This window comes from Mustela nivalis (genome assembly GCF_964662115.1).
Source record: "Mustela nivalis genome assembly, chromosome: 14".
NCBI classification, from domain to species: domain Eukaryota; kingdom Metazoa; phylum Chordata; class Mammalia; order Carnivora; family Mustelidae; genus Mustela; species Mustela nivalis.
In genome coordinates this window covers 87,546,883-87,574,760 of record NC_139033.1, presented here as the reverse complement: position 1 = coordinate 87,574,760, position 27,878 = coordinate 87,546,883, and the positions used below count along the sequence as shown (strand labels likewise).

The window sequence follows — 27,878 nt, the reverse complement described above, 5'->3', positions numbered from 1 at the left end:
GTATCTTCAGAAGAAAGAAGAAAGTGAAGAAGTTGGGGGGGGGAGGTGGGGGAGAGAGAGAGAAGGAGGAGAAGGAAGAGGAGGAGGAGAGAGAGAGGAGGAAGAGAAGGAAAAGGAGCAGGAGGGGGAGAAAGCTTTGCCAATGAGATAAAAAAAAAATACCTGCTTTTACCCTTTATACTCAACACTGAACTGGGAGCCCTAGCCAATGCAATAAGGCAAGAAAAATAAATGAAGTATGAGAATTGACAAAATTATCATTGCTTACAGATATATAAAGAAAACTCAAAAGAATCTAAAGATAAATTAGTATAACATGAAAGTCAATAACATTTTTAGATATCAACAAACTGTCAGAAAATGAAGTTTTAAAAATATCATTTACACCAGCATCAAAAAACATCAGGTACCTAGGATACATCTAATCAAGAAAATATAAAACCTCTGGGGTATCTGGGTGGCTCAGTCATTTAAGAATCTGTCTTTGGCTCAGGTCATGATCCCAGTGTCCTGGGCTTGAGCCCTGCATCAGGCTCCCTACTCAGCTGGGGAGCCTGCTTCTCCCTCTCCCTCCCATTCCCCTGCTTGTGCTCTCTGTCAAATAAATAAAATTTTTTTAAAAAAATAAAATATAAGATCTGTAAAGGGAAAATTAAAATGCTTTCTTGAGAGACACTAAAGAAAGATCTAAAGTAATGGATAGTTATACTATCTTCATGGCTTAGAAGACTTATAAATACCAGTTTTTCTCAAACTGTTGACATATAATCAATTCCAATAAAACCCCTTTTCTCTTGGAGCTTGATTAAATTATTCTAAAATGTATATGGAAATGCAAAGGACCAAAAATAGTCAAGATGCCCTTGAAGCATAAAAAGTGGCTAAACTGGTTCTATTAGATATAAAAACTTACTGTAAAATGATAATAAATCAGTATGGTATTGGCATAGAGAAAAAGAGAACAGCCAAATGTAACTGAATAAAAATCCAGAAACATTTACATATATATGAACATTTGATATAAGAATTATCATTGCAAATTAATGAAGAAAGGTAAGACTTTTCTAAAGGGTGTAGGGACAATCAGGAAGAAGTAAGGAATTGGAGCTTTATCTCATATCATACACAGAAGTCACTTCCAGGTGGATTTAAGATTTATATGTAAAGAACAAAACTATAAAAGCTCTATAAGTTAATATAAAATAGTATCTTCATGACTTCAGGATGGGAAAGAATATCTTGAAACAAGCTACAAGAAACACAAACAATAAAAAGATTTAAATTAGTCTACGCTAAAATTAACTTCTACTCAAGACTCTATAAAAAGGGTTTTTTTTTTAAAAGGATCCCCAAAAGTGGAAGAAATCTGCAACACAGATAACTTATAAAGAACATGTATCCAGAATATACAAAAATACAAATCAATAAAAAGAAGACAAAAGAACAAAAAAAATTGTCAAAAGTCTTGAACAAACACCTTATCAAAAAAGAAATCCAGGGACACCTAGGGTGGCTCAGTGGGTTAGAGCCTCTGTCTTCAGCTCGGGTCATGATCCCAGGGTCCTGGGATGGAGCCCCGAATTGGACTCTCTGCTCAGCATGGAACCTGCTTCCCCCCCCCCACTCCTGCCTGCTTCTCTGCCTACTTGTGATCTCCATCAAATAAAACCTTAAAAAAAAAAAAAAAAGAAAGAAAAAGAAATAAGAAAAGGTGCTCAACCACTTGAGAAATCAGGGAAGTGCAAATTAAACCACAATGACAAAAATAAAACCGCAATGACCTACGACTATATACCTACCAGACTGGCAAAAAAATCCAAGTCTAGAAATACCAAGTGTAGGCGAGGAAGTAGAGAATTGAAGAACTTAGTACTAATGAGCATGTAAACATATACAAGTGTTTCTGAAAATAATCTGACATTATCCTTGTAAGATTGAAAGTGGTATGACCTACATGATTCAGCAAGTTTACTCCAAGGATGATGCAATGTAACAGAGGATGGAAATGAGAATGTCCACAGCTGTATTGTAATAGCAAAAAACAAAACAAAACAAAACAAAAAACACATCCAAAACCAAAAAACCCTAGAAACAATCCAAATGACAGTCACAGAGACATGGATAAAAAATTATACGTTCCATTGTAGGGGTGATTCATTTTTCACTACTGTATGATATCCAGCAATGATAGAATAGTATATGGTAGTGAAGATTAATAAATCACAGCTACATCTAACAACATGGATGAATTTCTGGAACACAATATTGAAAAGAAATAAATTGAAAAATAGTTAATGTTATGTCTACTCAAGTTCAAAAACAGGCAAAACAAAACAATTATTTAGGAACAGAAACTGAGGTGGTAAAAGTTTTTAAAAGAGCAAAAACAAACACATCAAATTCAGGATGGTGGTTATTGTTGGGCAAGGAGGAAAGGTGAGAGGCACCAGGAGAGGCACACAGATTTATAAGGTAAGAAAAATGTTTTTTATAAAAACAAGATCATAGGTGTACATGGCATATTCTTATCATATAAATATTTTATAAATATACTATTCTTTTGCAACAACACAATGTCTAATACAAATAATTGTTAAAACAGCAGCTTAAAGGAAAAAAATCTCTTATGGTTTGACAAGACTGTGTGCCTGACAACTGTGTGCCCCCCAACCCACACTTCATTCTACATAACTAGTGCCTCGGGGCGCTCCACTCAGGTAAGACTGGCAGCCATGGCTCCATTTCTGAAGCTCCAAGTTTAAACAAAACAAAAACTCTTTCCACACTTTAAAGGCCATTCACCAACACCAACAACCAATATTCTGCTCAACCCTAAACTCTGGATTTCCAACCCATCAGAAACAAGACCCAGATAATTATTTCATATTGTTTCATCATTTCTAGCTAAAGCAAAAGAGCAGGGCACCTGGATGGCTCTGTCGGTTAAGCTTCAGACTCTTCATTTTGGCTCATCAGGGTATGAGACTGAGCCCAGCCAAGGGCTCCAGGTGGAGCCAGCTTAAGATTCTTTCTCTCCTTCCTCTGCCCCACCTCACTTGCATGCTCTTTAAAAAAAAAAAAAATTAAAAAATTTTTAAGTTTTTTTTTTTTTTTAAGATTTTATCTATTTATTTGATAGAGGGAGAGAGATCAGAAGTAGGCAGAGCAGCAGGCAGAGAGAGGAGGGGAAGCAGGCTCCCCGCTTGCAGAGAACCCTGTGTGGGGCTCAATCCCAGGACCCCGAGATCATGACCTGGGCTGAAGGCAGAGGCTTCATTGCTCCAGCATTGAAATATTTTTAAAAAAATAATACAAAATGGCAATTAAATTGGTGTACTGACAAATTTATGCCTTGCATCTATTAAAAAAATAGATTTATTTTTAAAACTACCAGAATTCACAACATAGAAAATATTTTAGGTGTTTGTTTTTCTCTGCATTAATTACCAGGAACAGAGATGGGAAAAATAACCCATTCACAGTACTGACAAAAACCGTAACACAGAAATAAATGAGAAAGTTACAGGACTTGTATGAAGAAATTATAAAATCTTATTGTAGGACTAAAAGTTCAATGAAAAACCATTTCATATCCTCTGGGGAGATTTAAGGTCATAAAAATGTCAACCCTCCCATAACTTACATCTAAATTTAATGCAATTATAATTTAAATCACAATGGAACTTTGTTCTTTGGCAAGGATGGGAAAAAATTTGGTAACATTATCTTAAATTTCACTTAATAAGGGTGCCTGAGTGGTTCAGTCAGTCAAGAGTCTGCCTTCAGCTCAGGTCCTCCTGATATGGAGCTCCACGCTGGGCTCCCCATTCAGTGGGGAGTCTGCTTCTCCCTCCCACTTTGCCCCCACATTCTTGTTCTCTCTCTCTCTCTCCCCCTCTCAAATGAATAAAAATAAAATCTTAAAAAAATAAGTTTCACTTAACAGAATAAATTCTATGAATAGGCTGGGAAAATAGTAAAAAAAAAAAAAACAAACAAAACAAAACAGTGAGGGAGATTGATCCATCTAGATGCTCCTAATCCCCAAAATTCTAGTTTCAGCTGGGGCTCCACCTCTCACATCAGAATCCCCTCTCCAACTGATAACAGGATGTCTTCACTGACCTGTCCAAGGGCCACAGCAACCCCACCAAACGGAATGGAATATAAATAATGACCATGGTTGTTCACTTAATAAATGGGGTGAACATGGGGAATTTCCATCTGAAAGAAAAATCGGAGCTTGACTCTTGCCTTACCGCTTAAACTAAAATGTACTTCACAGGGAATGCACACTGACATTTTTTTTTCAATATTGCAACAAAACGTAAGAGAATGTTTGGAGGGAAGGCAATGAAGAGAAGGGGAAAGGTTTTCCTAAACATGGTAAGACTCTCTGAATCCTAAAAGTGTTTACCTTTCAAGAAACAACATATACCAAGCTAAGGACAAACCAGTAGAAAATGGGCCAAGGTTGTGAGACACAAGATGCCTCACGTCCAAGGAGGGGTGGCCAGGCTGGGAAGCAGGCCAGACCTTCAAGGAAAACTACCTGGAGAAGGCTATTTTAAGATGTAAAACATGCAGCTTCCTTTCCAGGTCCTTTGTAGATATAAAATATATCCTTGCAGATATAAAAGCACCATACTGCAAAGTCATCTACACAAAATACTTTCTGCAGTGGCAAAAAAAAAAAAAAAAAAAAAAAAAAAAAAAGAAAAAGAAAAAGAAAAAAGTTGAATAACAACTTGGGCTTAATACACAGACGCCAGAAGAAAACAAAACAAAACAAAACAAACACACACCAGCCACTTTTCTATTTGGGGTGTGGGGAGGTCATTGGATGCCCAAGGCCTTTCGCTCGCCTTAGGATGTGAAGACCCTGGGGCCGCCGCCCCCCCCAGCTTGCCCCCAATCTGGCCCTGCTTGGTGGTGCCGCCAGTCCTCCACTGCCCGATCCTGTAGCCAGAGGGCCTCGAGAACCTGAGTTTGGTCTCAGTGGCTTCCTGCCCACCCTCTGCTCTCAGGTCCCACCGCCCCATTGGCGAGCTCGTTGTGTTCGCAGGCGCTTGCGCAGGGCGCAGCCGCACGTGCCAGAGAGCAGCACGGTGCCACGCAGTTGCACAGTGCAGGTGCTGTACGTTCCCGCCTCGAGGGTCTGGAGAACTGGCATAGGGTCTCCCCCGGCCGACCGCAACGGTCAGCGGGTTGGGAGAGGCCGGCGCCTGGTGGATAGGACTGCGGCTGGATCCCGGCCGCGCGCGTCTTCTGGGCCAGGTAAGAATTTGCAGCCAGTTTTCCAGCGCATGTTTTGTGATAGATGGTTTAGAGTAAGGAACTGAAAACTCTTTCGCTTCTAACAAATAGTTCTCCTCCCACGGTAGTGTCCCACACCTGGTGACAGATTGACCATTGAGGGGGTTGAAGAGAGCCCAGACCTTCACTAAAGTGTAAAAGGAGGGACAGTACAAAATGGTGAATTACAGCTTGCCAGGGCTTCACAAACAATGGGTGGTTGCTGGGGCAGGAAGTGGCCCCAGCGAATCCCAATGGAAGCCTCTCACCCAAGTCTAGAAGGGAAAGGGGGAAAAGAGATGTCTATGTCCATCAGATCCTTCTTTTTGTGGTCCAAGTGTGCCCCAGTGGTATGAGCTTCCCCACTCTCTAGACCTTGGCTGCCAGCTGCTGGGAATGCCAGAATGTACCATAGGCAACCTGCAGGACAGCCCCAGAGGAGGATGGGGAAGATGATGGATGGAAGCCTCACTGCTCCTCGCCCTTAGGGGATGCTGAAACAGGCCAAATGGCTAAAAGGCTATGGGGATGGATATGGAGTAACACCCCTGGAGGGCCACTGAGTAAGCAGTGAAATGCCTACAGGTAGCTCGCAGGGACCAGTGAGTCTTGGACACAAAAATTCAGGGTCAGGACAAGGGCTTTGGACTCCATTCCAACTTCAGTCAGACCAGCTCTAGATTAATGGCTATCCATGTGGCCCTCTGAGTAAATTTCAGGTGAACTAGCCTCATACCTTAAATAAGCCAGGCTGGGCAGTGATTTCTCTGAAGCCATGTGAGCTGGAAGGAAATTTCTACAGGACCCACCAGGAACCCTAGTTAGGCCAGGCACATTGCAAGGTCCTGGATGAAAAAGGTGGGGGTGGCGGGGTAGAGGGGTAGACTGGTCAATATTTTGGCTCATTGCAAAACAAGATGCTTTTTGCCAGGGCCTTCCTCTGTCCAGTCTTTGTCTTGCTCACTCACTATGGAGAGGGTGACCCCATTAGTGCTAAGAACAGACAGAACAGTCTGAGGCCTCAAACAGGGCAGCAGAGAAAGTGTGTTCCCTTGGAGCTCTGCCTCCCTTGGCCAAGCAGGCCATTTACCTGTTCAGGGACCCAAAAGCAATGCAATCATTCCAAAGGAAGCCTCAGGGGGCGCCTGTGTGGCTCGGTGGGTTAAACCCCTGCTTCAGCTCAGGTCATGGTCTCAGGGTCCCAGGATGGGGCCCACATCTGGCTCTCTGCTCAGCGGGGACCCTGCTTCCCCTCTCTCTGCCTGCCTCTCTGCCTACTTATGATCTCTCTCGCTGTCAAATAAATAAAATCTTTAAAAAAATAAAAACAAAAAACAAAAACAAAGGAAGCCTCAGGTTCCATCTCCAACAAAAGCCAGAACCCTCTAGTGAAATTCTGAGGATCTTTCAGGCACCTTAGTGACCACCCACCAGCAGGATTGCCTGGCAATAGGGATAAGTAGCCAGGAGCTACTGCCTACTTCAGTCAAGCCTTATATTCTAATAAATGGCAGAGACATTTGAGCTCTATCACTTTCTGATCCTTAGAGCTATGAACTCTTGGTTACCACTGCTTGAACCACAGGTCTGAAAGGCAGTCATAGAGACATGGGGAACTGGACCCAACAAGAGCAGCTAAAAAATAATGTCACTCAGATGAAGAAGGAACCAGAGTTTTTCTCAACCTATTAACCTGTGTCTTCCTTGAGTAAACAAAAATGCTAAAGCTTTGTCCTTAGTAATACAGTATTGATCCTAAAGTGGGGGTTATAACCCTAAATCTGTGGGACACTCAGGGCCTAAAGAGGTTATACAAGGTGAACATTCTCTTGAGGACTTGACCCCTTAGTTATCATCTTATATTTTTGTAAACACTTTTGTAAAGTCCCTAATCCAGATTCAGAACTACAGACTGCATCAGAGATATAACTGGCCAATGAAGGTGCTCAATCTTACTTAATTCAAACCAACTCAGAAATACACTTTCACCTTCCAGATGGGTACACAGGATGGAAGAAACACATACTGACAAGTGTGGTGGTGATGGTGGTGGGGAATACACTATTGGTAGGAGTTAAAGTTGGAGGTCTTTTCTGGACTGTATCTTAATATTTTAATATTAATATCTACCATTTGACACAGCCATTTCTCTTTGGAATTTTCCATACATACATGTAGATCTTAGTTAATAACACACACACACACTCTCTCTCTCTGATCATAGCATTTGTCATAAATGTTAACCCAAATATTTAAGTAGTAGACTCTTAAACAGTACATCAAGACAATGAAATGCTATTGGGTTGTGCAGAAGAAAAAAGTAGACCCATATGGGTTATTCTGAAACAGGTTCCAAGATACACTGACTGGGAAACAGGCAGAAACAGATGTGTGCTCAGCATGGATATTCTTTTCAAGGAGAAAACAGGGATCAAGGGTGAAAGGGTGTCTTGCTTTTCAGGCTTTCCAGCCTTTAGTAGTGTTTGAATTTTTACTGTTATGTATGTGTCACCTAAAAACTAAAGAAAGAGCCCATTGCTCCCATTCCTTAAAAACAAGCAATGCTGTACTCATTCACCTTTTTGCTGCTATTGTGCTATGGGCCCTCAGGCCACAAACCAGCCTAACCACTGCCTCTTTCCTCCCAAATCCTCAGACAGTTCCAAGCAGGTCCCATCACATGGAAAGGGGAGGGACTCGAACTTTATCTTCCCACCCAGAATGGCAGGAGCTCTGCCTGGGAAAAGGGCTGCATTCAGTACAGAGTGGGCACATGGAGTGCAAGCTGAAATGTTTTAAGAATTCAGCATTTGTTTCTGTGAGTGTCAAGGAATGTGAATACAGAAAAAGGAAGATGGTGATGAGGAATAATCTGGAGACAGTTTAAAACAATAATGGTAGAAAGAATGAAGTAGAAAGTGCTAACAGAAGAAAAGAGACTGAGTTCAGGAGTCTCACCAATAAAAGTTTTATAGTATTGCATTTTGATTACAGCTGTATAAATAAAAAACTTGGGTATTGCCCTCTGGTAAAAATGCAGAACCAACTTCCTTTAGAATAAAAACAGCAGGTTTGGGACAAAAATGAACCACATGCTGCCAGGGAAGAAGGAAAGCGAGCTGGACAGGAGAGGAGTTACCAGCTCAAGAAACCCCAAGGCTCAGAGAACTTTCAGAGGAAGAGGCCAGGTTCTGAGTGGTATTTCCCCCAAATAACCCTCCCCGAGAGGTGTGGTTTGGGGAAGTCCCAAACCCACAAGTTGCAGGTGCTTCTGGACACACGCACAAGTGGATAGACTTCCCTCACCAGTACCTCCCAGTCTTCTGCAGAGGCCACAGAGTGGCATGTGGGCCACTGCTGACCTGGGGTGGGTAGATGCAAGAAACACACTCAGAAACGTTTGATGAATCACAGACCAGTGGTATCAGGCCATAGTTCCTGTGCCTCTAGAAAACCCAAAGTCCCCAAATAAAGAGGAGAGAGGAGAGTTGGGGGAAACCAAACCAGAATTTTTCCAATGACCACTAAAGAGAAACTCAGCAATTTTTGCCTTTGTCTTTGACCCTGAGAAGTCACTTGAAGGACACAGCTGTGTGAGGCTGTGACTAGATGGGAGGGAAGGCATGGTGTGCTTCCAACAAAGCTGCCTCTGGGGTCCCTGTGGCTCAGTGACCCCCTCTTCAGTCTGGCCCAGAGCAGGGACCAGTGGGGCCAGGCAGAGGGGTAACAGTAAAAGCAGCAGCAGCAGCAGCAGCAGCAGGTTCTCCAGATCAGCCAGCACCATCTGAGGCAGTGTCCTCCCTCCCGACCCTGCCACAGGCAGAGGTCACCACCAGATCAGCACCAGGGGCTCCATAAGAAGCTCTCTCAAAAAGAATCCTTTGGAATTCAAACATTCAGTGTGTATCCCACTAGAGTCAGATCTACTTCTCAACCTGGACTCAAGTTTTTGGGGTGGGAAGCCTCACTATCTATGGTTAACTAAGGAAATCACTGCCACAGAGAGAACTCGAATGGTGGATGGGGAGGTTGATTGGGAGGCTCTTTCTTCCCCAAGCTGTTTAGACAAGCCACAGCTAAGATGACTGACAGCTGCCTGGGCTGACATTCATGTCCCTGACCTGAGAAGGAGCAGCTCGGGACTGAGCCTCATCCTGACACATAGCTCCCAGGGGTCCCCCAGATCAGAGCCCATAGGAAAAGCACCACTCTGGAGGGCTCTTCCCCTCCCCCCTCAGATTTCAACATTGTTCATCCTCTAGAAGAGACGAGGCCTGCCCCCAAAGCCTCTCTGACTTATGGATGACACTGGGTTTACCACATCTTAAGGAGCCAGGAGACAAGACTTGAAGGAGCCTGGCATCCTGGTTCTCTGTCCTTTGCCCAAGAGTCACCAAAAGAAAAATGTATGGTCTCACAGCAGGTGCAGCATCTTATTTCTTTTAAAAAATAAATATTTATAAACTTAGGGAGGAAGATTCAAAGAATCAGAGTATTTTTCCCTCCAAAAGCACAAATGTCTCACTTGAGTCAAACCAAGGTAAGTCCACCAACCCATGAACAAAACACCACCCCCCAAGAACTCTGCCTTAAAGGGCAGAGGAGCTGATCTTTGTCTCTGAGCCCCTTAGTCCCCCTTGGTGATCAGGTCCTCGATGTAGGCATCCAGCTCATCATCTGTGTTGATGTCTATGTCCTGGAATAGAAGGGAGCAGTCAGCTAGAAGCCAGAAGGTGGTGGTGGGGCTCCCCATCCTTCTCACAGGCAAAGGAGCCTGAGCCCAGAGTCCCCTCCTCTTCCCCCTCCGCCCTGGCTGTCAGGCCTGTCCCCTCTTGATCATTCTCCCCCATCCCCATCCTCTTGCACAGATGACGCCCAGATTTCTTGCTCCTGCCCTGCCTTCACCCCAGGTTCCCGGGTGTCTTAGATGTTGCAGACTTCTCAGACTCCGTATTCCAACTGCATTATTCCATCCCAGGTTGTGCCTGTCTCAGTACAGGCTACCTACCACCTTCCCTCACCAAGCAGCTCAAGACAAACCAGAAGAATCACCCCTGTTTCCTTCCTTCCCCCCAAATATTACAAAATCTTTCTCACAGTCACCACCAAGATTCAGGCCACCAAATCTCTGACCCAGGTAAGTGTGAGAACCTCTTCACCCAAGCCCTGGCTTCTAATTTCCACCCCATTCCAGGATTTCCTACAACCAACCAGAATAAATATCTTAGGTTACAAACAGGATTGTGCCACACCCCTCCAGGGACTCTGACTTCACACAGGCCCCACTTCTTCTATTGCCCACAACTCCCTACCCTGGGCCTCAGGTCTTCTCTCTGCTCAAAGCACTCACATCCAATCTTGTGTAACTGATTCTACTCTCAGCTCAAATACCCTCTTCTTAGAATACCCTAGTAAAGTGGCCTTCGTGTTTTCTTTCTCTTGTAGAAGGCCCAGACTACTGGGCCATGAGGATAGGGACCTTATTTTGCCTATCAGGTTCACCCAGTATCCCCAGGACAGACACAGAACAAGTCCACAGTTTTCACTGCCCGGGTGCAGGACCCTACAGGGGCACTCCCCACTTCTAGGCAACCCAATCCCAATCTGGGCGTCATCTGGAAAAGCGAGAACTTCTTTCTGTTTTATGGCTTGGAGGATTCTCAAACCAGGTTGTAAAGCAGAATATCTAAACAAGGGCAAAAATCTGATACCGTGGGTCTGGCTGGGATGAGGCCCAGGCAGCCGCACCACCTCCAGCCCTCTTGGTCAGGATGCTGTGCAGCCAGGGTTGGAACCACAGATTCCTGTGAGTGGGGAGAAGGGAGCAGGAGGTGCCCAGGCCCCCTCCCTGAGACACCAGGTGGTCCAGCTGCAATGAGAGGGCTGCCTGGCTCACCTCCTGCACCTTTTGCAGGAGCGCCACGATGTTGGTCCTCAGCTTCTGCAGCTTCTCCTCTGTCTCTCGGAGCTTTCTCTCAGAAGTGCGCAGGCTCTCCTCGGAGGCCTTGGCCCGTGAGTCAGCACGGCTCTGGTAGGAATGGCAGAGATTCTGGAGTCCCACTTCATACTGCTTGAAGTACTCTTTCTGTAGGGAGGGAACCCAGAGGGTGAGTGCATGAGCTTACGGGGTCCCCAGGGTTGCTCTAAATCGGCACTTGTATTCTCAACCAACTGGCCCAGCACAAGGATGCTCAGTGTGAAGGGATGTCACACACAAGGGACAAGCTGGTTTTCTAGCCCATCTCATGAGGCTGCCATGAGGAGGAAGATAGGATCACCCAATGTGAAGTCCTCAACCCTTGGCAGACAGCAAGCCATTAGTAAATGTGAAGAATGATTCTTCCATTCCAGTTTGCACAAAAAGGACAAGTCCCTCTCCCAGCTCAATCACAGGTTTCTAACTTCACCAGTCCTCCCGACAGTCTATCCGAAGTCACACCCCACAATGTTAAGAACCAAAAGTTCTCTTCCAGAAATATTTATCAAACACCCACCGATGCAAATACCTCCAGATTTGTGTAGTATACTTCTACAAGCAGGATCAGAGCTTTTACTACCTTTCTAAGTACCCGAAATTTCCAAGATGTGGGGTACTGATGGTAAACCAGCAGTTTCTCTAGACATGAGGCTTTTCAAACTTTTAAAAGAAATATTTTAAATTCGAACATGGAATCTAATTGTAAAAAAATCTGAGCAGTATCTATTTTCAAAGCTCAAATTTTTAACACCTACTCCTAAGCCACCAGTAAGAATGGTAAGGTCATTTGATGAAAATGAGTGGTTCTTGTGTTTATAAGTTTATACGCTTCTGTAAAAATGTATGAGCTACCTGCCATTGAAGGGCTCCTGTTTTTAAAAAGCGTTACAGGCTCCTGACTGTGATTTTAAAAAGTGTTACTGGCAAGTACTTAACTGTGTCATTTACTTTACAATATAAATATAGAGAATTATCTTAATAAAGCAAGATGGCAAAAAAATTTGAAGTTTTATGTAAAAAATAATTATGTTGGCAGCACAAAATAAATGTTTGAGCAGACTCCAAAATATTAAAACTCAGTACATGTCTTAAGCCTATGTTAGTTTTTTTAAATGCTTTTAACTTTTTATTTATTATAGATTTGCAAGGTTATATTATTTTTTAAAAACAGATATATTTAAATCTAATGTTTGCAGGACTCCTGAGGACTTTATGGAACCCTTACTCCAGTATGATAGCAAAGAGGATCTTTTACAGACTGACAAAAACATAATGAACATTAGACTCTGTTGTGTCCCTGACATTAAAAATTAGTTTGAGTTGCTGTAAACATTACAATCAGCAGACTATAAAGTTGATGCATTGGTCGTATACCTCCTTTTATAAGCACAAGCTAATAGACTCTTTGAGGCTCAGATGCTCCTGGCTGTGTTTCTGGTCTAAGCAGCAAAGATCCCACTACGCTCAGGCTTTGCTCTGAGTCTGGCAACAACTTTAAGCCCAAATCAACAAATCTAACTGACAAGAGGCTACCAGGCCACCCTAGCCATCCTGTTAGTGGTTTTTTTCCTGGGATTTGCAGAGAGCACCCGCAGCCTCAACAAGAGCAAGAGCTGAGGCATGGAGCTTTCTGGGGAAGCAATCAGGAGCTCTGCCATCCTCTAGCTCCCTCTGCCTGCTTCTCCCCTCTCATCTCAGGAAGCAAGGCAATTCTGGTAGAAGGGCAAGACCCTTGTCCTAAAGAAGAGGTACCTGGGTTCAAATCTGGGTTTTATCACAACAGACTCTTCACCTCTCTGAGCTTGTTTCTTCAACACCTAACATCTCTTTAAAAAAAAAAAAAAAATAGAATGGAGATTAAAAACCCCATCTCTTCCTCTCTGGCAAACCATCAAACACATAGCTGCCACACGAGGCCCCAACATCTTGAAAATACTAGATTTGCAGTTTCGATTCTAGTTCTATTGTCTATAAACTCCTCCCTAGAAAACTTCCATAGATTCCAACCATAAAAATATCTATCCCACTCAATGAAGACAACTCCCAGATCCCATCTGCAGGCCTGGCCTTTGCACCCCTTAAGCACCCAGTCCTCAATCTCCACCTGCCTACTGGACATCACCAGAAATGTAGGTGCTGGTGCTTCCAGCCCAACATACATCACAATTCATCACCTCTCCTATCCTTACCCTCTGTTTTCTCTCCCAGTTAATAGCTTTGTCATCACTTCCCACAGGTCATCACTTCCCACAGGTCTGAGACATAGAGAAGCACGTGGGCTCTGCCTCCTCCCCCATCACTTGCTTCCAGTCAACAACCTGACATGGCCCTTTCACCCACCAGTTCACTCCCACCACTCTGGCTCAAGTTGCCACTCCCTCACCTCTAACCTTTCACAAGTGGACCTGCCGCCTTGCCCCTGCATCTCCCATCCACCCATCCCACCCACACTACCATGAGAAGTATCCTCTTAGGCCAGAGTCAGCACACTAGAGCCCCAGGCCAAATCAGCCTGCTGCCGGTTTTGTAAAAATATTTTGCTTATATTGGAGCACAGCCATATCCACTCCTTTACAAATTGTCTACTGCAGCTTTCATGCCGTAATAGTGGAGTTCAGTAGTTACCACAGAGACTATATAACCCCCAGAGCTGAAAATATCTGCTAGCTGGCCCTCTACAGAAAGTTTGTTGCCTCCTGTCCTAGACCAGGTTCAGACTGACAAATTCCCCAAACTCATCACTTTTGCTAGCCCTCCATTTTATACAAGGTTTAAGCCACTATGACTAAGACCAGACATTCTAGATGCACCATATCCTGGCCCTCAGGCTCTCTTTTTCCCAAAGTGCTCCTCACACAGCCTGCTGCCTTAATCTGGGAACTTTCATCACTCTGACCCCTTGCTCACAAAGTCTCCCTGCCACACAGGCACTTCAGACTGCTGCTCTCTCCCTCCCCAATGCTGCCACAGCCCAACACCTGCTTCCACAGCACTTATAGCTCATAGTCTCATGTCCAACTACCTAGTAAAAATTTAATCCCCACTGAACCATAAGCTACTTAGGAGGCAGGACTCTCTTCTGCTGCTAATTAAGAGCTCCAGCAAAGAGCCTGTGCCCCAAGAGCATAACAACACTCAGTGCTTACTTCCAACACATCTCTACCTTGCTCTAAGAGTCAAGCTTCAGGCATTTTGAGCCCAAGTTCTTCCCTGTTGCCTGGGACAAGTTTACCCCCTTTGCTGGGGTAGGGAAAAAAGGATATACTCATTGTGACATGTCAAACCAGGCCTGCTGCCCCTAAGTGAGGACTCAGCCCCAGCATCTTACAGTAGCGTATGGTTGGTTTCTACATGCCAGTCACAACAAGCTACTGCCAGGAAGAGAGGAGAAAGACCTAGCAAGAGCTGGCAATTCCAAAAAGCATGAAGCTGAAGGGCCACAAAGAATAAAAATAAAGGTTAGGCCAAACTCACCAGAGGAAATGATATTAGCTCATCTGAATTCATAGCACTAAGCTCCTTCTTGGAGATGGGGAAACTTGGAGGCAGAAAGTACCGTAAACAATTCCTAAAGGAGAAGGTGGGAACAGAAATTCAGAATAGCAAGAAAAAGTGCGGAGCGTCACAGTTAGCCCCAGAGTGGAAAGACACACATACATACCGGAGGATCTGGACGAGCAGGTCAATGGTCTCGTGATTGGTGCTCGGGGCAGTTGTGTCAGGCTCTATGCGGATGCAGTCAGAAGTAGAGGGCTCTGCCATGGCTACAGCCTGCTGGGCCACCGCCACCTCCTCCTCCTCCTCCCCACCCTCCTGCTGTGTATCAGGGCTCTGGTACTCCGGAGAAGGGGGCTTCATCAGCCGCACGTCCTCACTGCCTTTCTCCACCCTAGAAGTCACACAGCACTTGTGTCATGTGGATCCCAGATACCCAGGATGAGCCACCTGCTGGGAGACCAGGGACAGACCTCCCCCTGGCCTGGCCAACTCTGTCAACCTCTGGAAAGGGGTGTTACCAGCGGTCTCTCGGAGTGGTATCTGTGGGCACGTAGTCGAACTTCACCTTCCACCGCACCACATGTTTGCCCACCTCCACGGCTGTGACACGGCCTGTGTACCACTCCCTGTTCACACGCACCTCCACGTGCAACCCTTTATCTGAGAGAATGAGGATGGAGCAAGAGTCAAAAAACTAACAAAGTTCCCGACTCAGCCAGGGCCACCTTGAGAGAGACCGTCCCAGGATTTGCAGGGACAAGAACCCCTACATGCTTGCCCATACTTTTCCAGGAACATTGAGCCCAGCCACCCTGGTCTCCTTCCCCATCTGCCAGGAGGGTGCCAAAGAGCAGCAGGATGACAGCCTGCCAGAAGTGCAAGCCAAGAAATCTGTGCTAAAAATACAGATAAGGGTGTGTTATCTTCAGAATTCTTCTCAGGATCAGACTTGGAAGCATTGCTGCACAAGAGCCCAGAGCCAGGAAAACCTTCAAGAGCCTTTGGGATAAGAAGTTGCAGGCAGAGGGGCCCCACTACCCTTTTCCCCCACAGACTGCCAAGTACCTCCCCAAACTCACCTTTCTGAGCCCTCTTAAGGTCAGCTGGGTCCTCTTCCCCAGCACTGTCTGAGAGCTGTAAGAAGAAGAGAGTCTATTAGGGGCATCCCCAGTGCCCCTGAAAAGCAGATTTTTAAATGACTGGAACCCAAGGTCATTAGCTGTTACTTCATATTATCTTATATACGGCCGTTTAAATTTCCATGTCTCACCAAGAGCTGCTCTCTAAATCACTACCTTGAGTATCTACCCTTCTGTCACCTTTATTAACAAGACAGTATGCGAAGAAAAGTCACAGACACTGGGAAGCAAAGGGTTTCAAGCCTCCCTTATCTATGTGTGACCTCCAGACAGTGATAAGAGCCAGAAGCCAGTCTCACTCAGAAGCCTACCTGGCACCATGTTTCTAAGTCATCTGTGTGACTGAGTCCTATAGAGATGAACTGGGTTTCTGGGAGGCTCAAATCACAAAACAGAAATGGAGCTGGTACAGACTGCAATCCTGGGGAAGGACATTCTAACCTCACCTGGGACCACCTACCTCATTCAAGTCCTTCTTTTCTTCCTTCACAGCAAACTTGCCCCGCTTAGACCTCTCTTTCCTCCTCTCAGCCTCTTCCTCAGCTTCTTCTTCGTCAGAGACCCCAAGAGTCCGCTTCCGACCCTGAGTGGTCTACAGCAAGAGGAGAGGGAATATAAGGAGGGCCCCTGTCAGCCCCTGAAGTGCAGAAGATTCCACCTGGCCTAAAGGAACTGTTCCACTCGTATGCTTCTCAGGTCCCGCAAGGTTGAGCCTCCTGACATTACTCAGTATACAACAACCTCCTGATCCCTGTGCCCACAGGGCCCTTTGCTCAAAGTTGTAACAGAGTGAGCCTCTCAGTTTATTTCTCTCTTAGCCTTCCTGGCCAGTCAGCTATGACCACCCTGAGACATGCTGACCACTGTAGCCTACCACGGCTGTCACTAAGCTGCCAACCTATACCTATACCATACAAGCTGGTGGTGGGGACTCAAACTTATGGCAGACCAGAACTTGAAGGGAGCAGTGAAGAGCTCCTTGGACAGGAAATCACCTTGCTCTGTGCCCTGACCAGATCAAGTCCCTTCAGCTATTGAGACTCCTCCTCAGGAAACAAGCAGCTTTAGATTCGATGACCTCCAGTGAGGCTCCCCCAGTACAGCTTTGACACAGCCTGATTCCATTCCTACACCACTGAGGATAGACTCGGGGCTGGAAGAGATAAAGCATCTTACTGGGCAGAGTTTACTGGGTGGCTCTGGCTTCTTGACCACTGCAGTCTTGATGGCTCTGGGAGCAGGGACCTCCCGAGGGCTCTTGGAGTTGGGTAGCAGAGATGGTGACAGTGGCTGCACCACAGGGGTGGTCCGGGGCGGAGTCTTAACCGGTGTGTTAGCAGGCTTTCGGGGTGCCTCCGGTGGTTGCAGCACCCTAGATGTACTGGCCTCCTCCCGAGCTGCCAGGGCAGGAGGTTTTGGGGTGCTGCTGATGACAGGAGCCTTTCGGGGCTGGCTGGCTGGCCTGGGAGGTTGCAGGGAAGGGGGTCTGCTCGGGGCATTCTTGATCACAGCAGGTAAAGGAGGTGACCGAGGTCGCTGAGGTCTACGTGCAGGTTCCTGAAAGAGAACAAGAGAGTAAGAACAACTGAGCATAGCATGAGACACCTAAGAAAAAGCCCTTCCCCCTCTCCTGGGCCTTACCTCAGCAGAAGGTCTGGTGGTCACTTCCAAAGGCAATTTCTTCAGGTCAGCTTGGGAGCGGATAGGTGTGGTTTTCTGCACAGCAAACATGATGATGAGGCTGTCTGAATGTCTTGGAACATTCAAGGATACTCTTTGCATCCCTACTATGTGGCTGGGACAGTGTGCATATAAAAAAGAAAACCTAGGCCACAATCCTACTATTGTTAAGACTCCCATTCTCACTGGGGAGACAAAAAATACCCTAAATCATCAGCAAACTGATTAATATAGCAATTCAGAGACCAGGAAAAAGTGTCAATGAACTAAATTCCTATAAAAGAAGCCAGAAAGGTAAGAAAAGCCTGATGGAAAAGGTCAGAAAGGATGAGTGGGATTCAGCAGACATAGAGGCAGGCCTAAGACACCCAGATTGGTGTAACATCTGCAAATAAACTGAAGCCAGAAAAGAAAAAGCTTTTTATAATAAAAATGATAAAGGATTAATATCATAAACACATCTCAAAAACCTGACAAATATGAAAAAAATGAGAATAAGCTATCCTGAAAAAATTGATGAATAAAAAAATTGTTGAATTTAAAAATATGAAGGAAATTCAAATTATAAGATGTGTATCTTTGCCTATTAAATTGCAAAATATTTTAAAATAAATGTACTGCTTGTAAAAAACAGAAATTAATATATATTCTGGAGAATAACTTGGAAGTAGTTATAAAAAAGCCATAATAGGGGCACCTGGGTGGCTCAGTGGTTTGGGCCTCTGCCTTCGGCTCAGGTCATGATCTCAGGGTCCTGGGATCGAGCCCCACATCAGGCTCTCTGCTCAGCGGGGAGCCTGCTTCCCCCTCTCTCTCTGCCTGCCTCTCTGCCTACTTGTGATTTCTCTCTGTCAAATAAATAAATAAATAAATAATCTTAAAAAAAAAAAAAGGGGGCATAAGATTTTACAAACCCTCTTACTCTTTCAAATTGACTTCTGAAAAAGTGTCTCAAGAAAAGTATGCACTAGGGACGCCTGGATGGCTCGGTTGGTTGAGCGGCTGCCTTCGGCTCAGGTCATGATACCAGCGTCCTGGGATCGAGTCCTGCATCGGGCTCCTTGCTCGGCAGGGAGCCTGCTTCTCTCTCTGCCTCTGCCTGTCACTCTGTCTGCCTGTGCTCACTCTCGCTCCTCTCTCTCTCTGACAAATAAATAAATAAAATCTTTAAAAAAAAAAGTATGCACTAAAGAGCATGTATCATGATGCATAATTTCCATATTTTTATTATAAAATATATATTTATGTACACATAGGTAGTCATAAAAAGTTAGGATATTTTAGTTGATGGCAATTACCTCTCTGATAGGATACTTATTTTCTGACCACATTGGAATACATAAACAAAATAGCTAGCTCTGTCCACTGCCCATGACCCACACACCTGCAGGGCTTCTAGCTTTTCCTGCTGCTGGCGAATTTTCTCTGTCAACTGCTTCTGCTTCTCTTCTTGTGTCTTTAGGTCCTTTCTGAATGTCCCCAGGGGAACCTTCTGCTTCTGTTCAGAAGCCTCACATCTGTAGAAAGAGGGTGTTAGGGAGGTGATGGCAAAACAGGGCCCTAAGTAGGACATGGCCCTTCCTCTTCGACCAACCCATGCTCTCTCTCACCATAGCAACAACCTCAGGGATCCCAAATGTACAGAATGAATACTCACTGCAGGACAGACATCTATTCTTATTTCCAGGGCACTTATTATTTGCAGCAAGACAGAGATGTGAGGATATCAGCATTGACCTCAAGATGCACAGCGAGTTATTTACCCAAAAGGTAGAGAGAATACAGTGGGGAGATAAGAGATACCCACAATCTCCTTGTTAGAGCAAGTGCTCACCGGTCCTGCTCAGGATCAGGGTTCATGGAGCAAACCCAGGTGTCAGGGTAATCTTTTTCCACAGAACTCAGCTGGAAGGGGAGGGTTCGCCACTTCAGACACAAATCTGTGACACAGAAAACACCCCCACAAACATCAGCCTTGCCCCGTAACAATCTTTAATAAACAGGCTCCTCCCAACCAAGCCCAAGGCAAAGATGCCCCCAACTTTCCGTGCAAAGATCTTTACGCTGGCTACAACTCTGCCTTCCTTGCAGAATAGTAATTCTTCTCAGGGATGGTGATTCCAGCAAGAAGAGACATTTTATATTGTGGACTTTTCAATGTTCCCAGCCTCTCTCCCTCCTCTGACAGGATCCTGGCTAAATCATCACTCACAGCATTAAGAACGTGGCACCAAAGTTAGGCTCCGCGGGTTAGATACACTCTGCCTCATTCAGGAGGGACAGATGGACTTGACACAGCCCCAAGGCTGAGCTCCCAGGGCCACCACCAGACTCATCTCCAGTGGGACCCAGAGTCCATGAAAGTCAAGTCAGGAGGCCAGCAAGGGGACAGAGAGAAGAGGGTCATGGATTATGGTGGAGAGTCAGAAAGAGGTTCCGACCACCGGCTCACCACACTGGATGGTGGTTGGGATTTCCATAGCTCTCCGACGCTTGTAACGTAGCTCACTGGATGGGGGCTGGTTCCAGTTGGCAGAGAGGTAGCCAAACTCATCCCAGAACTTGATGATTCCCCTCTGGGCTGGAAAGGAAACACCCACACATATTAGGAGCCAGCCTCTTGCTCTTCCTAAATTTATACCCTTGGGCACTAAGGGTCTCCTAAGATAAGAAGTGAACAGAAAGGGAATTACCAATGGCAATGTCCTTCCAGTACTGTGCCAGATGCTCCCCCATCGCCCGCAGCAGGTGCCGGTACTCCTTGGCATCAGCAAAGTCCTGCTTGTTGTGTGTAGGTTCCAGGACCAGGTAGGGCACGTCAACAACCCCAACAACCCCACCGCATGCCCTGAAGGGAGAAAGAAGACAGTTCTGTCATCCCACTGGCCCACTCACCACGTTGGGCTGAAAAGCTCTTGGTGGGCAATACTCACATGCCTCCTTCAAGCTGTGGGCCCACTTTCTCATACATCTTGATCAGGCGGCTACAGTTATAGATGAACATGCCATCCAGGTCCCGGTGTTCAATGTTGACCCCAAAGACAAAATTCAGTTCCTTAGGTTCTTTAAGTGCTCTGAGAAGACACAAGATAAATGTAAACAGATCAACCCATTAACAAACAAACGCCATCTTCTTTAAGATATGTGAGCTTAAGCTTAAACTTGAGACATGTTAAGAAATAAATTTTGCACTTCCAGTCAAATGTGTAACCCATCAGACCTGGTAGGGGTATGGTACTGTGTAGTGACTCTAAGAATCCCTAATTAAAAGCATGTGACTATGGCTGGCTTCTGGTAACAAAACAGGGATGTTAAGATTTAAGTATGAATGGGATACTGTGAAGCTGCTGCAAATCTGTGTGAAGATAGTTACATGGTGGGCTAAACACAAGGTCATACCTAGTCCACTAATATGACAGTAATTAATTCTAAAAAGGTAAAAATTCACTAGAACAATGAACATGTATGTGAGAGAAGAGACCCTCATGTGATGAGTAACAAAATCATGGAGTTGAAAAGCGGATTAATAAGCACTGCACTGGGGCGCCGGGTGGCTCAGTGAGTTAAAGCCTCTGCCTTCGGCTCAGGTCATGATCCCAGGGTCCTGGGATCGAGCCCCACATCGGGCTCTCTGCTTAGCAGGGAGCCTGCTTCCCCGCCCCCACGCCTGCCCCTCTGCCTACTTCTGATCTCTGTCAAATAAATAAATTAAAAAATAAATAAATAAATAAGCAGTGCACTAACTCAGAAGAATCCAGGAACCTATATGCTTGTGGCAGGAAGGCCAAGAAACAGCAACTTGGGAATTCTAAGACCAGAGTTCCGAGAAGCTCCAGACATAAAACGGGATATGGAGATAACCTAATGAGCTAGGGAAAGTGCCCATTCTCCAAAACTCAATCTACAACATTACTCCATATTTTAACCCGGGATAAAATATTAAGAGTAAATAGTACCAGAAGGTACTAATATAAAGGAGTTTTAAGATGGTATTTCTAAAAATGGTCTGTGTATTACAAGTTTTGTATAATTAGCATCATATATATATGATGTATCTACATATAATATATATACTTATATATGATATATATTATTAAATATATATATTTAAAGGATATATATATATATCCTTTAAATGAAAAAGAGAAAAAAGAAAAAATGAAGAGAAAAAAGGAGGGAGAAGGAAGGAAGAGAGAGAGAAAAAAAAAGAAAAAACAGAGGGAGGAATGGGAATGGCCAGGAAGGAAGGTCTGATGTTCTATTCCAGGGATAGGCCCTGCCCTGACTTTTCCTACCTCAGGAGAAAACCTACAGTGGGCACTGACAAGCATTTGGGACCACAACATCACTGGCTCTCTCAAAGCAACCTTTGTAATAGAACAGCAAACTCACAAGGTGGGGAGGATTCCTGAAGCTCTTTAATTGCCAATACTGAGTACAAACGTTACATAATTTTAAAAAACAAAAAGCCAGGGACACCTGGGTGGCTCAGTTGGTTAAGTGGCTGCCTACAGCTAGGGTCCTTGGGATCAAGCCCTGTACATGGGCTCCTTGCTCAGGGAGCCTGCTTCTCCCCCTGCCTACCACTCCCCCTGCTTGTGTGTGTTCGCACTCTTTCTCTCTGGCAAATAAATAAATAAATAAAACTTAAAAACAAAACACCCACAAAAGCCAGCCCTGGCACTCACCGTTGCTTGGCTTCCTTGATCCGTTTCTTGACATCTGCTTCTCTGCGCAAGGTAATGGCTGTGTTCTGGACCTGCCGCAACATCACCTGGAAACATACGTTGGCACCAAGTGAGGGGAGGAGGTGCTGTGGGCCATAGCAGGCAATATTATAATCACCATCTGAAACTTCTGTTTAAATCACATGGATTCAGAACCACACTTAGAGATTTACTTCTTTTCTACAGAAAAAATGACCTTATTGGGGACAAACTCAAAAGCTGTGCTTTACCTGACCAGGCTGAAATGAAGGAGGAAACACCCCCAACTGAAATAATAGTGTCAGACAGAGGGGTAAAGAACTGCTCAGACCCCTTCAGGTATGTGACCTGGGGCAAGTGACCATCTTCACTTCAATCTCCCTTTCTATAAACTGAGAATACTAACAGTGGCCACTCCATATTGTCGTTAGGATGTTGAAATGATTAGCCAAGATTCTGCCATACAGTGTGTTCAATAATGATTATGGAAACATCTTAATGTCCCATTTTGCAGGTTTAGGGCGAGGGGTTCACAACTAGCTTGGGGCTGAGCCAGGCCAGCTCTGGGATCCTAATGCCAGAAATGTTAGACAACAACAACGACAAAAAGAAATGTTAGACAATAGCTGCTCAGATGTGGGGCCTTACCCTGGAGTCCCGCGTGAGGTCTCCACCTAGGCGAACTTCTAAGGTCCGAGCTTTGCTCTCTGCCTCCCGTGCCTTCTCCTCAGCTAAAATCCAGAAGAAGCCATGATTAAAGAATACAAAGGTTCAAAAACTCTTAGTCATCCTTCCTGAATCCCACAGTGCAGTACCTACTGGGCAAGATGTATGTACACTGCAAAGGAACAAAAGAGCTGCCTCCAACCTCCCTGCCTTGAATGCAGAGTCAATACAAAATGGGAAATCCTTTTGTTTGGAGGCCTCAAACAAAACAGGCACTATTTATACTTTAGACATTTTTTTTAACTTTACAAACTAACCAGAACAGGTCAAAAACTGCCCAAGGCAACCAGAGTTACATCCTCAGCAGGAGCTGGAAGGCATCAAAGTCCTCAGCCAATCACTCTCCATCAAGCTGCCAAGAAGCCCCATCACCATGAGAAACCTTGAGATTTTTGCCCTGGAGTCAGGAAAACTAATTTCACAAGTATTTGGGCCAAAGGAAAGTGTGAGATTCTTCACTCTGGGCAAATCAAGGAGTTGGTGCTATTTTAGGTAAGTCCCTAAAAATGGCTGATAAAGTAGAGTCTGGGGGAAAATATGCTGAGAGGATTGGCATGCAAGGGGAGGGGTGCAAGAGGAACTAGACCAGTGGTTCAGAAGAGCCTGCCCCTGGGTGCTAGCTAGACAGAGCTTTTTTTGGATCCTGCTTTGGCCAGAAGTATCCCCCAGACAACCCCAACCTGATCCCACCTCCTGCCCAGGGGGCAGGGAGTGCACATTACCAATCCGCGCTACATGCTCAGCTTTCTTCACCTCCTGCTCTGCGCGAGTCTTGAAACGGCTTGATGTGTACTTGTACATCCTGAAGGGGGAAAAAGCAACCTGAACACCCAAGCAGCAGCAGGGTAGGGCAGCAACCTGTGCAACTCAAGAAGCACCCTGCCGTTCCTGCTTCCTTCCAAGCTGCACTATATTCATGATGAGTCAAAAACAAACTTATTTTAGGGCGCCTGGTTGGTTCAGTTCGTTAAGCGACTGCCTTTAGCTCAGGTCATGATCCTGGAGTCCCAGTATCAAGTCCCACATAGGCCTCCCTGCTCAGTGAAGAGTCTGCTTCTCTCTCTGACCCTCTCCCGTCTCGTGCTCTCTCTCACTCATTCTCTCAAAAAAACCCAACAAAACAAAAACAAAAACTTAGTTTAGCAAAATCCTCAACTCCTTATTCCACTTTCCCCTTGCTCCATCTTTGATAAGCAACCTCACTACTCACCAGATGTGTCAATAATCCCACAGAAGAAACAAATCTCAGCAATCAGCCAGGGCCTTTGCTCTCTCCTGTGTAGTATCTCAAGGTCCCTTGGCCCTAAAGCTGAGAGGCTCAGTTCATTGTGCCAGGTAGGGCACCCTCCATGTCATAGAACTCACACTCAGAAAGCTTCAACAGCCAATCTTCACAGGTCACCAGCCATCTGTGCCCCCTCCTCAACACTTAGAAGTTTCTATGCAGTAAATCACAAGGAGCTTAAAGGCCCAAATGCAGTCAACACTGTCAGGGCCTCTTATCATCATCACGCCTACCATCACCCCAACAATGCCCATAAGAAATACAGCCACAGCCCCATTCCCATGCTGAAGGGAACAGCGGACCAGGGTGGGCAGGCCCCTACCTGGGCTTATATAGGCAGCAGGAGAGCCTCTTGGTCTGCACCTTGTGCCCATGGATGAAGATCCGCATCCGGGGATCAATATAGAGCACAGCAGCATAGGCACGGAAGGAGCGCCGCTCTGGCTTCCTAGAGGTGGCAGGAATGGAAGAGTGCTATCACCCACCCACAACCAGCTTGGCCAAAGAAATGGCAAGACAGCCTCTCTGCAAACCCTCCACTTCATATCCTGGATTTTCTCACCACCCTGAAGGGCTGCTCCCTCAGTGTGGGATGCACACCCCTCAAATCCCCAGCATAGGCACTCCACAGACACCTGACCCAGCCCTACCACAGGCCCCACCAAAGACCCAGCAAATCCTCCCCCACCTCTAAGGCTGTTTCCAAATCAAGGAGTCAGGGCAAGAGATAATTAATCTTTTCTTTTGGCTTAGCTGTGGAGCTGCTGTCCTATTCGTCCTGCTTGTGGTAAGAAAATATGGAGTACTCAGCTTCATCAACTCCAATACTGGGAAATTCAGAGAATGAGCTCCCTCTCCCCCTTTCGCTAAACTCACCTCCTGAGCTTTCTCCCTGAGAAAATGAACACCAGTTCCAAGACTTCCCTCCCTTCTCAGCCATACTCACGTGCCCTCTGGGGAAGTTTCTGCCATCTGGATATCTCTTGGATTTGAGATTATGTCTAGCTCTGGCTCTCCATTATCCATGAGTTTGAGATTGAAGATGATCACCAGTGTTCCTGGGAAAGAAATCCTCCTTTTGTCCTGCTAGGCGCCACCTGCCCATCCCCACACCATTCATGGCTCTGGAACTCCTAGATTCTAGGGACTGTAGGCTCAATCCTACTTACCACTGTCCCCAGGAATCTTCATGAATTGAGTCATAACTTCCTCTTCATTGCGGAAGGGAGAATACTTGTAGATGAGCTCTGTCTCAATGGCAAACTTCTCCACATTGTCTGTGACAGGTTCCCGGGTCCGAGCATTCCAGGTGGGTAATGGGACTATCACCTTTGGAGAAAGCACAGGCAGACACTGATGGAAGACCCAGAACAGCCTCCCTCAAAATGTACCCCTCATCTTGTCCCTCTCCACAGTGGCTCCACACTGCCCCACTGCCCCAGAGGAGAGATCCAAGCTTTGTAGCCTGACATCAGAGGCTCTCTGACTTCTGCCCTTTCCAAGACTCAGCCTCACAGCACTAGGTCCTCTGGGATATGCTGATTTATGCCCTGGAGGTCTTTGCACGGTCAGTTCCCTGCTTGGGATGGCCCTGGCCATTCTCCTAATTTGGTGTTAATTCTACTCTTTCTACTACTGAAAAGATATCTGTACTTATCTAGTGAATCTGAAGATACCTATAAACATACAACTCAGCAATTCCACTCCAGAACCTGGCAGTGTGTCCTGTATATATGTACCAGCAACCAATTTAGAATGGATAAATTATACTATCATATATTTATACAATGGAGTAGTGTGTAGTAATGACAATGAACAAACTAACAGCTATTAGCATCAACATGGATGGATCTCAAAAACAATGCTATGTGAGGGGCGACTGGTTGGCTCAGTTGGTTAAGTGTCTGACTCCTGATTTTGACTCAGGTTATGATCTCAGGGTTGTGAGATCAAGCCCCATGTTGGGCTCTGAGCTGGGCATAAAGCCTGCTTGAGATTCTTTCTTTCCCTGCCCCTCCCCCTACTAAAACAAAAATAACAAAAAATTGTTACATGAAAAAGACAAAATAGAAAAAAAAAATCAATCTTATGGTATGAGCCCACTTACATAAACATAAAATAGACAAAACTAAACTATTCAAGAATGCATACACAACACAGGTGCCAAAACTATATAGAGAACAAGGAAATAATCATTACAAAAGTTACCTGAAGGTGGTTCCTTCAGAGGTGCAGTAAGGAATGCAGCTAGTGAGGGGACACACTGGGGGCTTCTAGTATCAGTCTATTAGGACAGTTACCTAGGTGTTCACTTTGTAATTATCCTCTCAACTGTACCTGCATTTTTAAAAAGATTTTATTTATTTGACAGAGAGATCACAAGTAGGCAGAGAGGCAGGCAGAGAGAGAACAGGAAGCAGGCTCCCTGCTGAGCAGAGGGCCTGATGTGGGCCTCCATCCCAGAACCCTGGGATCATGACCTGAGCCAGAGGCTTAACCCACAGAGCCACCCAGGTGCCCTGTACCTGTATTTTAATATACTTTTTCATACTATGGAATTTAATCTTATGTTTTTAAAAATCCTACCTTCGTCAATTAAACTTCAATAAAACTGGAGGGAAAAAATCCTCCTCTTTCTTCTAAAACCCCACCCTCGAGTGCCACACCACTTTAGACGTGGCTCCTCTCTCAGCCAGGTACCCAGGAGCCCTGTGGATAGCTGACATTTGATTCCCTCTGTAAAGCAAACCAGTCTCAGCCACCTCGAAGGTTCAAATCAAACGGCCTACTCTGAGAATAAAGGGGTTCTATATTTTAAGAAGTGTCAGGGTGACACTTACTGTTAAGGGTTCTGAGACATTTTACTGTTTTCTAAGAACCTTTATTCCTAATGGTATTCATCCCTAGAGCTCGTTTGGACACATTCCTACTCAGTAGAAAATGATCTTATTTTGAAATCTTGGCTGAGTTTGTGCTAGAGTACAATCCAAAATAGTGACCTTCTAGCACCAAGTAAGGAAAAAAATTCAACCTAGCTTTTTCACCCAAGGAACTGAGTTCCATTTGTGTTCTATGAATCTATACCTGACTCTGCAACCCCCATTCTTCACAACAGCCCAGGTGACAACAGCATTACTTTATTTTTTTTTATTCTATTCAAATTATTTTAATTTCACAACAGCATTACTTTAAACAGCATATACTTCCACTGGCACCTATCCCAGTCATCTGAACACTTCTTTAATTTCAATGTCACCAGTCTCCTAATTTTCCTCCTACATATCTCCTCATTCCTGTCTCTTGTGCCACCTTGTCCTCTCCCTGGAGAAGAGCATCTGAGATCCCAGGTCCTCCTCTCACTGTGTACACCACTTTAGGTGAGCTCATCTGCTACCAAGGATCCCAGAGCCCAGGCCTCCCCAGAAGCTCACGACCCAGACTTAACTTTTCATGTCCAGGGGAACTTACACTCTTCACCAAAGAGCACGGCGCCACTCTCATTCTTTACCAGCTCTAAACAGCCGACATCATGCCCCAGCAGCCACACCAGAACCAACATCATTCATGACCTT

General features: G+C 45.3%; 1 protein-coding gene across 13 annotated transcripts in view; it reads right to left on the bottom strand.

The window, feature by feature from the left end:
• MORC2 (MORC family CW-type zinc finger 2) overlaps positions 1-27,878 on the bottom strand; it is a 61,542-nt gene that overhangs the window by 10,207 nt on the left and 23,457 nt on the right. For 3 of the 13 annotated variants that reach the window (XM_082698007.1, XM_082698002.1, XM_082698005.1), the window contains 21 exons: positions 25,476-25,635; positions 25,253-25,364; positions 24,629-24,754; positions 23,744-23,823; positions 22,944-23,026; positions 22,278-22,363; positions 20,523-20,663; positions 20,283-20,437; positions 20,042-20,170; positions 19,424-19,529; positions 18,974-19,106; positions 17,551-17,625; positions 17,086-17,466; positions 16,370-16,501; positions 15,850-15,904; positions 15,289-15,430; positions 14,934-15,161; positions 14,747-14,840; positions 11,192-11,380; positions 11,007-11,099; positions 9,732-9,991 (listed from right to left, as the gene is read on the bottom strand). In XM_082698007.1, coding sequence (XP_082554133.1) covers positions 9,923-9,991; positions 11,007-11,099; positions 11,192-11,380; positions 14,747-14,840; positions 14,934-15,161; positions 15,289-15,430; positions 15,850-15,904; positions 16,370-16,501; positions 17,086-17,466; positions 17,551-17,625; positions 18,974-19,106; positions 19,424-19,529; positions 20,042-20,170; positions 20,283-20,437; positions 20,523-20,663; positions 22,278-22,363; positions 22,944-23,026; positions 23,744-23,823; positions 24,629-24,754; positions 25,253-25,364; positions 25,476-25,635 — 2,769 coding nt within the window. In that variant the 3' untranslated portion in view covers positions 9,732-9,922. Of the gene's footprint in view, positions 1-9,731; positions 9,992-11,006; positions 11,100-11,191; positions 11,381-14,746; positions 14,841-14,933; positions 15,162-15,288; positions 15,431-15,849; positions 15,905-16,369; positions 16,502-17,085; positions 17,467-17,550; positions 17,626-18,973; positions 19,107-19,423; positions 19,530-20,041; positions 20,171-20,282; positions 20,438-20,522; positions 20,664-22,277; positions 22,364-22,943; positions 23,027-23,743; positions 23,824-24,628; positions 24,755-25,252; positions 25,365-25,475; positions 25,636-27,878 lie in introns of those variants that run through there. The other 10 variants (XR_014302497.1, XM_082698012.1, XM_082698011.1 and 7 more) reach the window with 5 other exon arrangements.